The 16751-nt window shown below is 44.2% G+C and overlaps 1 protein-coding gene across 3 annotated transcripts in view; it reads left to right on the forward strand.

Moving 5' to 3' along the window:
* Window positions 1-16751, forward strand: part of RXRA (retinoid X receptor alpha) — a 149526-nt gene that overhangs the window by 96023 nt on the left and 36752 nt on the right. For all 3 annotated transcript variants that reach the window (XM_042478083.1, XM_042478084.1, XM_042478085.1), the window contains exons 2-4: window positions 3840-4105; window positions 12837-12987; window positions 13427-13606. In XM_042478083.1, the coding sequence (XP_042334017.1) occupies window positions 3840-4105; window positions 12837-12987; window positions 13427-13606 (597 nt within the window). The remainder of the gene's footprint in view (window positions 1-3839; window positions 4106-12836; window positions 12988-13426; window positions 13607-16751) is intronic.

Genomic DNA, 16751 nt, shown 5'->3' on the forward strand with positions numbered 1-16751 from the left:
GGCCCACCAGTTGTCTGAGGGACAGCAACCCGGCCCCCGGCTCAAAAAGGTTGCCTAGCCCTGCATTATACAAATGATAAAGGGCTTGAAAAACAAAACAAAACACTAGTGCCAATATTCTCTACCAGCTGCTTAGTTTAATATACCTGATATGGATGGACAACATTTCTATCAGATGTGGTGGGATTGGGCAAGAAGAGTTTATTTAGTTGTTTAATTAAGGTCCAAAACACACTGCAGAAATAATCCAGTTTGAGATGCTTTTACTTGCCCTGGCTCAGTGCTAGGGAATGCTGGGAATTGTAATTTATTGTGGCACCAGAGCTCTCTGACACATACTAAACATCTCATAGAACTACAGTTCCCAGAATTCCCTAGCATTGAGCCAGGGCAGTTAAAGCGGTCTCGAACTGGATTATTTCAGCAGTGTGTTTTAGACCCATGTTTTCTCTCTTGGACCAACTCTTTCCCCTAAATCTGACAGAAATGTCATTTACCCATGTTCTGATTGCCAACAGGATGGACTTCCTTCTCTACATAAGCTGATGTTCAGTAAAGTAGGTTGGAGGAGAGTTACTATTGTGGTAATAGAGTCTCACTTTGAAGAAGTAGTGATTGTGAATAAGGAACAGGTATGGATAGTTAAATCTAGGCAACTGATCTGTATTCATGATCGCTACAACAAAGGAACACATTAAGACCTCATGCTGTGTGGGCTTCACATCTGCAAATTCAATTGCCCATGGATGCTCAAAACCATATTATTCAGTAATGGTGATGGGAATGTGCATGCTTCAGCCTATGTGTCTTCATGTCTCCGCCATTGAATAATATGGGGCATCTGCGAGGGGCCCAGAACTGAATCCCCATTGATACGAAGAGTCCACTGTACTGAATGCTCAGTAAGATGATCCGATTCCATATGAAATCCACCCAGGAGTAAATCTACACAAATACATTTGCAGTGTCGAAAATAATAATGTTACCAGAAATTGGTTGGGAAGTCTTGGGAGAATAATTTGGAAATGACTTCAGGTCACACACAGCACCAATGTTTGTTCGTGTTTGCCTTGTACAATTTTATTTCTCGAAGAGGTTTTCTTTAATGTTGGCTTCATATATTTATTTATTATTATTTCTGGTCCTTGTTGCGATCTGCCTTGAGCTTGGAGAGCCAGCATTTTCATGTTTTGAAACGAATGCTTCCACACCTTCTGTTCTGGCATGGCTGAGTTGGCTGGAAAAGAAATGTAGACTTGCCAGGGAATGGCGAGCCATAGCCGCTCTCTGGAGAACAGACCTTCATGGTTCTATGTTTGCTTTTAGTTTTTGGCAGAGCAGCCCTGGGCTTTTACTTGATTGATGGACAGGGTAGAAATTTCGACAACATCATAAATGATTCACATGGTTGTCATACTTTCAAAGTATCTTTGAGATGTACACTTAGGTGCACATCTGAAAAACAAAAACCAAGCATTGAAATAGCCCTAAGAGCATTTTGTTCATTTCTGATGCTTGGAGAAGTTACTTTTCTGGACAACAACACTTAAAATTCAAGGGGATTCTGGGAATTTGACTCTAAAAAATGTTTAACACAGCCATATACTACTTACAAGGAGCAGCAACAGACGTCTGAGAAACTTTAAAAAGCTGGGTCACTTTGAACCTGTTTCCCCCAAAATTATGTTCACCACCAAGCTCTATGTTTCTTCCATTAAAGTTGTTATTAGATCTTTTGAAAGAAGCAAAGCAGAAAAGGGAGGGAAAAGGATCATGGGTTCTATGCCCGGATCCTTATTTTGCACAAAGTGTGTTCAGCGGTTCCCTCTTGGCTTGGCAAGGGATGCTCTGGTGTCGCTTTCCCAAAGTTGTAGACATAACAGGATTACAGGCACCAAGGGGAGAGAGAGAGAAGCTCTTCTCCTTTGCAAGCTTTCCCAGATAATGGCCCTCAAAAGGATTGTGAACGCTCAAGACGGAAGGGATTAGGACACCAAGGCAGCTCTTAATTTGGTTTCCCTATGCCGCCCACGTTGCTGCTGCTTGGCAGCCTTTGTAGGATGAGTTGAGAATAAGGTTGCCAGATCTCAGTGCCTGGCCTTGCATTCTGAATTTTCATGGGTCAGCTCCAGTTGAAAGATGAGGGTGCGCGCTCTTCACTTTTGGTGGACTCAGGAAAGGACTATGGGCAGATCTCCAGCTCAGCTAGTAGATCAGTTTGTTGTTGTTGCAAGCCTTCATGTCATTTCTGAGCAATGGAGACCCTAAGGAGGACCCATCATGGGGTTTTCTGGGGCTGAGAGTGTATGAACCTTATCACATGGGGGACAATCAGGGGTTTAAACAGTGATTATCCCATGAAAATAGCGCCATCATGATTAAGATTTTCACACACTTCGCGACTGAAGAGTCATTATCCCAGGAATAACCAGGGAATAACCAGGCAATAAACAGCAACAAATCATTCACAGGATTTCCCCATGGATGATTTATGCTGTTTATCGCCTGAATTATGGCTCTTTAATCGCAACGTCATGTGAAAATCTTAATAACGATCATGCGATTTTCACAGGATAATCACTGTTTAAACCCCCGATTTTCCCCTTGTGATAAAGTCCTATGTCTCTCCCAAGGTTACTCAGTGGGTTTGCATAACCAAACAGAGAAATGAATCCTGGTCTTCACCTAGGGGCTGCTGTGACCTTACAAGGTATGGATGTCCATTGCATGATGGTCTCTGATAGAATGACTGATGTGCCTTGACCCTGATGTGGAATGGGCGCTGATGTGTGTTGGGGCAGTCCTCATGTGCATCTGGACACTGGCTAGGAAATGCCACAGGAGTGTCTGGTTTGTATCAGAAGTATCTGTTGGACATTCAAAGTGTCCAATGCACATCGGAAGCATGAAAATGCCCTAATGTGCATTAAACATATCTGATGTGCATCAGAAAAGTTTAGTGTGCATCAAAAGTACCCAACGCTCATCAGGCGCACAAATGTGCATTGGAACACCCTTGCCGATGCCCGGAAGCACATCTTCACAAATCACTAACAGGATTTTATTTTACTTTACTTTGCAATGTAGCTATAGATTTGTAAAGTTATAAAACAGAGACTGTGATATGGAATCTTGTCCCACATAAATAAACAAATAAGGAAAGAAAGAAAGAAAGAAAGAAAGAAAGAAAGAAAGAAAGAAAGAAAGACACAAGTAGGTTGACTACAACCAGAGGATGGATCTTTTGAGGCTGGGCTATATTTGGCAGCTGATATTTGATCATTGACTTGCTATGCGATACAGTAACATGGCTGTGATTCGAACAGTGTTGTACAGCAGCATACGGCACTTTAATGGTGGACATCTTGTAGGATTTCATGCTGCGCTGGCGTTTCAGCATGTTTTTAATGTGCCCAAGAGTTTTTGTGATGGGAGGTCAGCATGGCAGGGAAGATAAAGATGGGGAATTTACACATGCATTAAATCTCCTTCACTGCCCAACCACACTTTTTTGGAAGTGTGTGTGTGTGTGTGTGTGTGTAATATTGGAAGACTTTCAAGAGAGTGGGCAAAATTCAAAGTATTTTCAGGTTATAACATGGCAAGGATTCACTGCCCCAGTGACCTGGAAGAGCCTTTGCATAGGATCAGATGAGTCATTGAAGACTGATTATTGCACTCTTGTTGATTCTGCGAGTGATCCATAAATCCTCACTATGCAGCTTTATGCTCTTTCTTGCTTTGAGGTTGTCATGTTCCGGACCAGAAATTGGAAGAAAGGTGGGGCATAAAGAAAACAAATGCAACTGTTTTATTCTTTCTTCTTGTTTGCTTTTCAGATTTCTCAGCCCAAGTCAATTCCAACTCCTTAAGTTCTCCGACAAGCCGAGGGCCTATGAGCGCACCTTCTCTCCATCCATCCATGGGGCCCACTATCGGAGGCTCTCTGGGATCTCCCAGTCAGCTCCATTCACCCATCAGCACCCTGAGTTCACCCCTCAATGGCATGGGGCCTCCTTTCTCTGTCATCAGCTCTCCCATGGGGACGCACTCGATGTCTGGACCGTCCACCCCAGGTCTTGGGTTCGGAACTAACAGCCCACAGGTAAGAAGCCTTCTACCTGGTATTGTGACTACGTCTGTGGTGTCAAATTGTGGCAAGGTTTTTGTAAGCAAAGGCTACAATTTTTCATGCTTTTTACATGGAATGGAGAGAGACAAGGACTGCTTACTGAGTACAAGAGATGCTAATAATATTATTGCTTGAATCCTATGGTTAGTCTCAACTAAAGTAAATCCATTGGATTTACCTATTTGTTGACTCACCTTTGGACACTTATTTCATTGGGTTTACCCTATCTCGGATTAACCAATAGGCTATAAAACCATGAATTTTGGGGGGAAAGGCTGGGATTTCTCTCTATCCCATCTTGTATTAGGAATAGGTGGCATGCATGAAGGATCTAAGGTTTGATTCCCCCCTCCCCCCGGTGCCTTTATGGTGGACCAAATGGTGCCGTTTTGCACCCAGAAATCATCCAAATATTGCAATAGAAAGTCACTTCCAAGATTTAGGGTTCTTGGAAGTTTGGGGACTGTTTGTTGCATGATCTGATTTAGGGAGCTAGTTATGTTTAGCCTGGGGAAGAGAAGACTGAGATGTGACACGATAGCTGCCTTTAAATAACTGGAGGGATGTCATGGAGAAGATGGAGCCAGCTTCTTTTCTGCTGGTCCAGAGATTAGAACATAAACCGGGGGATTCAAATTACAAGAAAAGAGACACCAGCGAAACATTAGGAAGAAACCTTTTTTTTAAATTGTCAGGTCTGTTTGACCGTGGAACAGACTGTCTTGGAGGGTGGTGGATTCTCCAACTTTAGAGATCTTTGAATGGGCATCTTTCAGAAATGCTTTAGCTAAGTATCCCTGCAAGGGGGTTGGATTTGATTGCCTTTCTGGTCCCTTCTGATTCTAAAATTATATGATTCTGTGCCACTTTAGGTGACCTTTCAGAGTAGGATTGACTCACTTTTGGGAGAAAAATGCCAATTCTCCCTCTCTCCCTCTTTCTTTCTTATGAAGACTCTGGAGACCTTGTCCAGAATTGGACAAAGTCTTTGTGTTAGATGCAACCTATAACCACAGAGTTGGATGCAACCTATAGACCACAGCAACTCTACCCCAGTCTTACAACTGGATCATTTCTGCTGTGCAGATGCAGCCACTGTCTTTATTAACCAAGGTCTAATGTACACTGCAGAACTAATGCAGTTTGACACCGCTTTAAACTTCCATGGCTTAATGCTATGTAATCCTGGAATTGGTAGTTTTGTGAGACATTTAGCCTTCTCTGTCAGAGAGCTCTGGTGCCAGGACAAACTACAAATCCCAGGGCTCCACAGGTTGGAGCCATGGCAGTTAAAGCGGTGTCAAATTGTATTAATGCTGCAAGTAGAGATCATATCAAAGATACATCTGGGATTGCATTGTATAAAAGGTCCCAGAGATAGGAGGGGTGAGTGAACTCTGACCAGTCCTATAGGGTGTCCCTTTTACTGAGCTCCTTCCTTCCTTCCTTCCTTCCTTCCTTCCTTCCTTCCTTCCTTCCTTCTTTCTCTCTATCTATCTATCTCTCTTTTCATGGTAGCAGCAGTAGTTTGTTTTCTCCTCAGTGAGGCATGTGCTGGTGGTGGGGATCTGATGGAAGATTATGTTTTTTAAAACAAGAAGAAGAAAGAAAGAAAGAGGAAAAACCCTCCCACTCCAAGACGATAAGCCCTTTGGATAAAATAGTCCAAGCTGATGGAGGCTACACCTGTTGCTGGCTGGCTTGGCTTGGGCAGCCAGTTGGGATCCGTGTCATGCAGATTCGTCTGGCAGGGAGGGAGATTGGGGGGGGGGGGGGGGTTGGAGAAGGCCGGCCAAGAATTGGGCCACCACCTGCCAATCCGCGGCTGCTTTATTTATGCCGGCTTCTATTGGGAAGGAGCTCTACACCTGCTAGTCCTTTGCTTTTCTATTAACCTGATTTATGGTGACAGGGGAGTCTATTTTCTTGGGAGGAGAGACCTGTGTAGTTTTGTGAGCCCAGGACATATATATTTATATATAATTGCTTTATTTATTTTTATTTATTAATAATTATTTTAATTATTTTTAATTTTATTTGTGTGTTTTATTGAGATCTTGCCCTTCTTCTCCCCCTTCCACAACTCCCCCCCCCAAGATTTCACGCAGCCGGTAGAAATTAAAGTAGATGTAAATGAAAAAGAATGAGGAGGCTTCACTCCAATTGTTGCTTCCTGGCCGTAAAGTTTTCAGGGAGATAGAAGTTTCCTTCTTTGTAGGTTTCTCTGCAGAAGCTGGACGGCCGTCTATCGGGAGTGCTTTGGTGGTGTCTTCTTGCATGGCAGAAGAGGGTTGGATTGGCATGTGCCCGAGACACCAAAAGTTCCTCTCTCAAACCCAAAATTTATTTCCTCCCCGGTGGCGCAGTGGTTACATGCCTCTACTGCAGCCACTCACTCGCAGATCATAAGGTTGTGAGTTCAATACCTGAAATGGGCTCTGGGTCAACTCAGCCTGACATTCTTCCGTAGGTCACTAAAATGAGTACCCAACTTTGTAAGCCGCTTAGTACATCGGTAAGCTGTATAGAAATGTACATTGGGCCCTCCCCTTATGTGAGGGATCCGTTCTGGATCCTCTGCATAAGGGGAAATCTGTGCATGCTCATGCTCCATTAAAAACAATGGGGTGCATGCTCGTGGCTCAGGGCAGCGCGCATGCCATGGGTGCACACACCATTACTTTGATTGGTGCGCAGATCCCGCGTAAGTTGGAAGCCATGTATAGTGTGTATAGTACTCCATGTAGATGTATACAGTTTTAAATTTTATTTAGTCTTATAGGTTTGGGGGGACTATTTCTAAACAAACAAACAACTTTTAATAAAGTGTTCAATTGAGGGAAATTCAGCAGGGACTGAGTGTTACCTGGTTGCGTGACTAGAAATCCTTGTAGACTTTTCCTATTCTATGTGCCCATTAAAAGTACAGGAGCCCTCTCTTCCAACTCAATGATTCTATAGCTCTATTTCAAGACTTCCTCCAGCACCAGATTTGAAGGCTTCAATCAATTCCTAGGGCAAAACAGAGTAGACTGATACAATCCCTTACTGTAAGTTGACACATCACTGCTTCCATGAGTCTGTTTGCCAGTTTCTGGTGAATGGAAGAGTTTTGTGTTATCTCCGTGTTTACCAGATGGCATCTCTCCCTCTCTCCAAAGATTTCCCAAGGGTTCAAAATCCCTCTCTTTCTTTAATAAGTTCGTTGTTGTTGTTGTTGTTGTTGTTGTTGTTGCTGTTGTGTGTCTCCAAGTCATTTTTGATTTGTGGCAACCCTAAAGCAAACCAAATCACAGTCTTCTTGGCACATTTCTTTAGAGGGGTTTGCCATTGCCAGCCTTTGAGGCTGAGACAATGTGACTTGCCCAGTGGGTTTTATGCTCAAGCAGGGAATTGAACCCTACACTTGAGAGATGTAGTCCAACACTCAAACCTACTTGTTGACCCACATCCTCAGAATAGTTCAGCACCTTGGATAGGACCTTGACTCAGATCTCCAGAGTCATAGTCCAACACTCAAACCACTACGCTAAGATTTTAATTGAAAATAACAGCATAGATTCCCGTTCCCTAATTTTTATGTTCAGAACAGTTCTAGGAGGTAACCTAGGATGGGCTGAAAGCAACCTCCCCAAAGGCCCACCAGTAAATATATGGGAAACTTGAACCCTTGCCATGCATCCACTCCACTGCAGCACTCAACATATCTTGAAAGAGAGAGACAGAGAAGAGCCTGCATCTCCCCAGCTTTTGCCCCACATTTCCCTGGGGAGAAACCGCCTTGTGCTTGGTCTATTTTTAGAGCTAGTCACGCAATGCAAAAGCCCAGAAATAAACAGAAGTGGGGCGGGAGAAGGAGGGAGAAGAGAGGGGTGGAGACAGAGGAAGAAGAGCTTGTCAGATGATGCTTATTGGACCGATGGCACACTGTGGTCTCCGTGATTCGTGACGACGCATAACGCGTTGCCCTTATTTACTCATGGCCTGTCTTAAGTGGTTTTTCCTGGAGGAGATGCTTGAGATGATCGCGCCTGAATGACTTTAGCAATCTGTCTCTTCTTGGCGAATGCCTCTCTCCCGGTCTTTCTCTGCCCCTCCTTTCTTGTTCCCCACAACTTCAACCAAAGGGGGCACACCTGAGTTTGCACGAAGCAGAAAAGGGGAAGGGAAAGAGGAGCAGGTAGCTGGCATCTTTCCACACTAGACACAGTCCATCCCTTCTTTTCCCATACACCCACTCCACCCTATGCTCTTCCCTTCCATGCTTAGGCCCACAATACTCTGACGTTAATGAGGCATGTGCCCCCATTGCTGGAGCAGAGGTGGCACTGATGGAAGGTGTTGTACATCAGATGGCAGGTGTCGCTTGCAATCAGGTTCTGCTTTGTTGGCGCGGGAGACCTGGCAGAGCAGAAGGACGCCAGGAGGACGCTGCAATGCAGGCAGAGGATCACAGAGGCAACCACCTGATCTCATGCTTTCCTTTCCTGCTTCTTAGAGGTGGGGCACCCTCTCCTTCTTAGTTTAGTTCAGCAGTGATTGGCAGCTCCTTTATCAAATGGGGTGGGGAATCTCCTCCAGGTGTTGTTGTGTGCCTTCAACTTGTTTCCAACTTATGGCAACTCTAAGGCAAACCTGTCATAATGTTTTCTTGGCAAGATTTGTTCAGAGGAAGTTTGCTATTGCCTTCCACTGAGGCTGAGAGAGTGTGACTTTCCCAAAGTCACCAAGTGGGTTTCATGGCTGAGCTAGGAATCAAATCCAAGACTCCACAGTCATAGTCTGACACTCAAACCTAACTGTTAACCCACATCCTCAGAATAGTGCAGCACCTTGGATAGCTCTTTCAGTGCAGGAGTGGATTTATCAGACATGGGAGCCATCAGCCACCACAGATTTGATTTCATTTCTTTGAATTCCCCAAACATTTTCTTCCTGTTTTATTCTGCACCCAGGTTGTGATGTTGTTTATTTATTTACAAGCATGTACCAATGTGCATTAAATACCTCTGCTGCACTTGAAGCCCTTCTCATGCATATCAGGCATTCCTGTTGTGCTCTGGCACATACTAGTCAGTGTCCAGCTGTGCATCAGGAAGCACTTTGATACAAGGTCATTGTGCATCACACCACGGCACACCACCATTGTGCAATGGATGCCTATATGTTGTAATGTCACAGCAGCCCCTAGATGAATATGGACACTGAAAACCTACACAATTAAATTTTATGCACAAGTAAGGCCATTTACAAAGACTTAAGTGCCAAAGAGAATGCCAGATCGTACATTTTTGAAAATGTCCCCTCATAATTTGTGAATCTAAACTGTGCCTTACTAAATTTGTGTGTAAATCCAGCAGTGGGTGGGATGTTCCCTTGTATGTAGAATAAAGAGACACATAACACATATGTATACGTTTATCAATGAATGAGTTTGGAGAACCTCTCCCTATCCTCTCACTGTTTCATACACACATTGGTGTTGTGGAAGCAGGACTTGCAAGGTTGAAGCTCTTGGCATTTTTGATGAGCTGGAGCGGTGATTTTATCTTCCACCAAATTGCCCCATTCTTGTCCCAAAATGCTTTTGTACACCCTCAGGAGAATCCCCCCCCCGGAGAACCCCCCCCCATGTTTTTGCAGATTCCTGAGCAATATTAGGGAAATATCCTTTTTAATAGCATGCTTTAAGCTGCTCTGAGTCCCAGCCTTGGGAGAAGGGCGGGATATAAATAAATAAATATATTAATAAATTAATAATAATAGTGGAAAGTGAGTCAGAAGTCACTTGGTTTGCTTCCAGAGTTTTAACCACTGGGAAGCCAGGAGAGGGGCATGTAGCCTGCAGGCCACGTTTTGTCCACCCCTGCTATATGGATTATCGTGATGAGGACCTCTGGTTCATAAATTAACACTACACCGTGCAGAGAGAGATCCTTTGGGGTCAAAGAATCAGAAGAAATGAGTTCCTTCCCACCAGAGCATGGACAGCCAGAACTATGGCTGCCATTTGGACTCGGTGGCCTTAATTTTTTGGTCCTTTGCAAAACGATGCTTCAACGCAAAAGAAAACAGTTGGCCTTCCCGTTTAATATTTAACGCCCCCTTCTGTCGCCGCTGCTCCTGAGTGCCAGATGCCAGGCTGTTTCAGCCACAGCCCATGGATATGCCTCACATCCCTTAGGCCGTTCTGACAGCACTGCTGCAAGCGCCTGAGGGCAGGGGGAGAGGTGGCAGGTGCGCATGCGCAGGCTGTGGTTGCTGCAGCTTTGATGCTGTTGACATGATATGTGTCTTTGCTCTTAAGGACAGGTTTTCTAGAAAGCTCAGCCTTACTGAGGACATAGTCCTATCATCATCATCATCATCATTATTGCCACCACCATCATCATGGATGGCCATCTGTTATTACGTTCCTTCTGATAGTTTCCGACTAATGGCAACCCTAAGGTGTCCTTATTGTGGGGTTTTTTTGGCAGGATTTGTTCAGAAGGGGTTTGCTTTTGCCTTCCTCTGAGGCTGAGAGAGTATGATTTGCCCAAGCTCACCCCATGGTTTTCCATGTTCAAGCGTGGATTTGGACCCTGGTTGCTAGAGTTGTAGATCAATGCTCAAACCATTACACCACTCTGGCGCCCAGTTTAGGAAAGTATATTTTGATTTCTCAACCATAGAGCTCCATAGCTTCATCAAGCCCACAGGATTCCATAGGCTCTTGCCAGGATAGCTCAGTTGGAATCATTGTGCTGTTGTTGTGCAGAGTGAAAGAGTCCTAGTCAATGTGTGTGGTTCCCTGCAAATCCTTCAGTCCTGCAGTCAACTGTTTTACAGTTCTGAAGACTGAAGAGGAAGGAAGGGCTGGCGCCAGGATGAACTAGCGGGGGGCCCTTGAGGTGCCAAAGTTTCCAGGCTGGCCACTGAAAGAGGAACCCTTGTGGGGTGGTTCCTTCTCCAGGGAGCATCATTGGCAAATGTGTGATTCAGTGAGAACATTTTGTGCAACATGGTGTGGGTGGAAAGGTGAGATGGAGTAGACAGGATGGCAGAAAAGGATGGTTGGACACTCAGAGGTCCCAGTAAGAAGGTCAGTGTCCAAAGAATCCCAGGTTTGAACGTGATTCACACATTCCTGTCTTGGTCTTCCTGTCATCTCATTCCAAGAAAAGGAGCCCACATAAAGAGAAATAGTCATGGGCAAGATCTCACATGCTGGCTGGGGGATTGTGGAAGTTCTTGACCCACTCATTCTTGACCTATTAATGTTACCTGTTGAGAGGGGTCTGGATTAATCGAATGGCTTGAATCAAGGTTGTCAGCATAAATACGGGAGATGACTTGAAGCCACACAAGAACAAAGTAGTGGTTGAAGAGATAAGTTAGGATTATGGTGGGTAGTTAGTTATGCATCTTCTCTTCCCTGATTTTAAATGTGGGGTACTTTTGTAACATTATCTTCCCCTAACCTGAATCCTATTGGTAGTTTCAAATAGAGTAGGCCTATTAAATCAATGGGATTTACACAAATGTTGATGTGCATTCAACAAGTGATACAGTGGGTCTACTCTAGTTGGAATTACCAACACAATATTGGCCTCTTGCCTTCTTCTTTGTGGAATCCTTAGGATGGGGTCACCATAAATTGGAGAGCAGGGAGTAAGGGGGAAAAGAATAATATTCTGGAAGAACCATTTTTGTTGTGGTAAGGAATAGGCGTTCTTTGCATTAGGGATAAAAGATGTTTGAATTTGTTTTTTGTGGGCTATGTGTTTGTGCAATAAACCCCCTTTTTTCTGTACAAAGCACAGTAAATCCTTCCTGCTCAGAAAATCCTGTTTTCTGTCCAAAACAGCCATGTGTGAATTTTGCACACAGAGGTCCCGAATTGCAAGTGTGGTCTTTGAAGACAGTGGAAAGAAAATGACTTGTTCCTTCTTTCGAGAAGAAGCTTAGTGAAGAATTATATCAGTACTTTGCATGGCTTGCTTCTCCCTCCCGTGTCTTCTGCATTTTCCACCCTATGCCTCCCCCTCTATGTTGTCTATGGGCACATGGGAAGTTTGCAACAAGAGCATTGGGTTTCCCCTCCCCGTGAAAAACACCCACATTTCCGTTACTAAAATAAAGAGAGGAAACCAGGCAGGCAGCTGACTTGAAGGGGGAAATTTGGTGCCAGGAGGCGCCAGTCCTCCAACAGAAACAGGAGTGGGAGGAGTGGTGGCAGAGAAAACGGAGCTCAAAAAATCTTTTAAGAGGGGATTTTAAAAACCTGATTCTGCTGATGTGGTTGCTGATGAAGAAGCAAAGCAACATGCGTGCCTTTTTCTGGACTAGCATTGGGGAATTCCCTGGACAGGAAAGGAGGCTTCAGCGAGTCTCTGCAGCCTGCGGAATTAAAAACATATGGTTGCATGTCAGCAATCCCACCATGGATCAACTTGGAAATATGAACATGAAAGAAGAAGCCACCCCCTCATCAAATATGTAGCCTCTAATCCTTCCCCGCATCTGATTGTATAAAGTACAAGCTCCATCCACACCCCTTAAAAATGGTCCCTTCTGGCTGGGCACGTCACTTCTTTTATTATTGCAATTCCTGTGCACCTGGGTACTCATGGTCAGTTGAACAGCATTCAGTTGCACTGAAGTTGCATTTCATATTCCTTGTTTATTGTATGGTGACTTTTTTCCCCTCTTGACCACACAGCTCAATTCTCCCATGAATCCAGTGAGCAGCACGGAAGACATTAAACCTCCCTTGGGGATCAATGGCGTTCTTAAAGTGCCAGTACATCCTTCATCAGCCATGGCCTCCTTCACCAAGCACATATGTGCCATCTGTGGTGACAGATCTTCAGGTAACACCAGTCATGCTGGGTTCCTTTTGACATGGGAAGGTATCAAAGGATGATCAACAGGAGCAGAAGCATCAACCGAAGTACCCACTTTTTGACCGGTAGTGTAGGATATGCTGGGAGTTGAGAAATGTTGTTTTAGGTCTAAGGAGAAACATCTCTTCTAACCTTCGTACTTTGGCCAATACAGCTATTTAATTTTATAATGGAAAATCCTAACCCAGTCCTTGTGTTTCCCCCCTGAAATCCTTATCAGTTTTTATTATTATTATTATTATTATTATTATTATTATTATTATTAGTGTGATAAAGCTCATTGTTATGGCCACTGAAAGAGACACTACAGTTAATCCCAGCGCATAATGGTCCAACTTTCTAATGTGGTAGGATTGGCTTTTGACAGTTTGCCATACCTACTGGTATCCTTTCTCTCTGTCCCCAGGTAAACACTATGGAGTGTACAGTTGTGAGGGTTGCAAGGGCTTCTTCAAGAGGACAGTGCGAAAGGACCTAACCTATACCTGCCGCGACAATAAGGACTGCTTAATTGACAAGCGCCAGCGGAACCGATGTCAGTATTGCCGGTACCAGAAGTGTCTTGCAATGGGCATGAAGAGGGAAGGTAAGGCATGACGGTGATAGGAGATGTTGTTAGGATGGATCTGCACACTGCGTGATGTGAGGTGGTCGAAGTCTGGACTGAACCCTTACAGTCTGGAGCCTCAGTCCTGTTGTTAGTCCCAACTAGAGTAGGACCATTGAATCAGTGGGATTTATCTTTGTGTTAATTCGCCATTCAATGATTGAGTGGATCTACTCCATTAGAGACTAACCAACTAGAGGAATAGGTAATTTGGTATGTGGGCTTCACATTTTTGAATGCTGTTTGATATAGAAATGTTCCCTTAGATCAGCGATGTCCAAACTCTGGCCCTACAGGTGTTTTGGACTTCAGCTCCCAGCATCCCAGACCATTGACCAAGGTGGCTGAGGCTTCTGGGACCTGAAGTCAAAACACCTGGAGGACCAGAGTTTGGTTGTCGCTGCCTTAGATAGTCTATATGGGAGGAAATTAAAGCAGCCCCACACTCTGGTGAGTTTATTCAATAGAGGAAACCATGTTTTAATGTACAAATAGATTTGAACCCTGTTGGTATCTTATGCCCATATCAGCTCTCTTAAGGAAAGTGGCTGGACATTTTTGTCTGATCTGGACTGCTATCTTCAGTTCAGGCTTGTGGAAGGAGAACTGGGTTGTGCACATTTGGTTGTGCATTCAGCCGTGCATGGCTGCGTGACTCTACAAGCAAAGATTCATGCTACACACCACCATTGTAGGATCTCAGCCGTAATATTTAAAAGCATTTAAAACGATCACATCTTGGCTCGTTCAGATTTATGTGCGGAACACTCAGCTGAACAGGAGGGATGTAATGCTCTTCTAATGTTCTTCTTGAAGGGAGCAACAAGTAGGTCTAGCAATTTTCTCCCCACAGTGAGAATGTCCTCCAAAGCAGTGTAGTTCTTGAAAACTATTTGCAAGTTGGGATTTTTTAACATAGAATCATATAGAATCATAGAATCGTAGAGTTGGAAGAGACCACTAGGGCCATCCAGTCCAACCCCCTGCCATGCAGGAAATCCAAATCAAAGCATCCCTGACAGATGGCCATCCAGCCTCTGTTTAAAGACCTCCAAGGAAGGAGACTCTATCACCCTCCGAGGGAGTGCATTCCACTGTCGAACAGCCCTAACTGTCAGGAAGTTCCTCCTAATGTTCAGGTGGAATCTCTTTTCCTGTAGCTTGCATCCATTGTTCCGGGTCCTGTTCTCTGGAGCAGCAGAAAACAAGCTTGCTCCCTCTTCAATATGACATCCTTTCAAATATTTAAACAGGGCTATCATATCACCTCTTAACCTTCTTTTCTCCAGGCTAAACATCCCCAGCTCCCTAAGTCGTTCCTCATAGGGCATGGTTTCCAGACCCTGTCGCCCTCCTTTGGACACGCTCCAGTTTCTCAATGTCCTTTCTGAATTGTGGTGCCCAGAACTGGACACAATATTCTAGGTGGGGCCTGACCAGAGCAGAATACAGTGGTACTATTACTTCTCTTGATCTAGACACTATACTTCTATTGATGCAGCCTAAAATAGCATTGGCCTTTTTAGCTGCCGCATCACACTGTTCACTCATGTTCAACTTGCTACAGAATCCTGGAGTTTGGGCATTAGAGCAATCTAGTTGAGAATGCTAAATATACCTCCTTAAACCATACATTCCCAGATTCCATAGGAAGCAGCCATGACAATTGAAATTGAATTGTAGCGTTGTAATTGTCTAATGTGACAGAGCCCAGTATGTAAGATCATATACACTGAAGGTAAGAATAGCATACCTGTTCAGAGATGAATATTTTTTATTTCAAACCCATCTTTTTCCTAGACTGGGACTCCAAATGGCTTAGAACGGTTGGAAAAAATTGTTAAAAATCCACAGAATCTAAGTGCCATAATAGTCTAGAATGAAGGAGCTCAAGTAAGACCGCTGAAAGAAGAAATAGCATACCCATTCAGAGATGCATAATATTACACTTATTCCGACCGCACCTTTTTTTCTAGATTGCGACTTGAAGCTGCTTAGGACATTAAAAAAGAATGTTTTAAAGTCCGCAAGATACAAAAATTAAAACACAATTAAATAATAATAAAAAAATTAAAACCAGGTTATTACACACATCATTAAAACACACACATGCACATCAACACAACAATTAACAACACCCAGGCATTGTGTAAGATGGACCTGATATCATCGCTCATCAAGTGCCTGTCAGAATAGGAAAGTCTTTGCTTGTCTTCAAAAAGAAAGTAGGAAGGGTGCTAGTCTAACTTTTCTGGGAAGGGAGTTTCAGAGCCTGGGGGCAACCATGGAGAAGGCCTTCTTTCATGTTCCTGCCAGTGGTACCTATGAGGGGTACCTTTGGCATGAGAGCTCCCATATCCAGACCCCATACTGTTTAGTACCCCTATCTACATCATGGCTTAGCTAAACAGAACCCCTATCATGGGTTTTCATCCTTCCTACAGTCCTTGTGCTTTGAGTTGGCTCAAGCTGCAAGAGACCACCCTGTCTGAGCTTCCTTCTCTTTTGTAGCCCAGAGAATTCCTCCTCTTAGACGGTGAGGGAGCCCCAGCAAAGAGCGCTAAGCAAATCTGACATGCTTGATTTACGTGGGGTTATTCAAGGACTTGCACGTGCAGAGCCTGGAAATGTCAAACTCAGCTCTTCTCTTGGGAAGAGTGGAGGAGGCTCCAAAGGAGGATGATTTGGAAGGAAGCGGGGAGGGGCCAACTCCAACTAGGAGGGAATGATCTCAGTGGATCTTGGAGTCAAATAAGGGAAGTCTGAGCAGCAACGGAGGCCTGCCTGGATCTCACGAAAGGCCTCTGTAGGCCAGACTCTCGTGCTTCACATCCCTACAATCTGTAGGAGATGGACTGGGAGTGGAGAGACATCTGGAATGCAGAGTAGAGGAATGGGATTGTGTGTGATGCGGGGAGGAGAATGTAGTGTGTGTGTAACTGAAAAAAGCAAACAGGGATTTAAGAGAAGGGGAGGGAAGAGATGAGGTAGATATCCTCCATCAGGATCTATGCTTTGTAACTTTACAAATCCATAGGTATGTTGTAGTAATGCAGAATTGCAATGAGACCCCTTTCATGAATTGGAAAAGTGTGCATCAGAAATGCCCAATGCACATGATAAG

The sequence above is a fragment of the Sceloporus undulatus genome, chromosome 7 (genome assembly GCF_019175285.1).
Source record: "Sceloporus undulatus isolate JIND9_A2432 ecotype Alabama chromosome 7, SceUnd_v1.1, whole genome shotgun sequence".
In the NCBI taxonomy this organism is placed as follows: Eukaryota; Metazoa; Chordata; class Lepidosauria; order Squamata; family Phrynosomatidae; genus Sceloporus; species Sceloporus undulatus.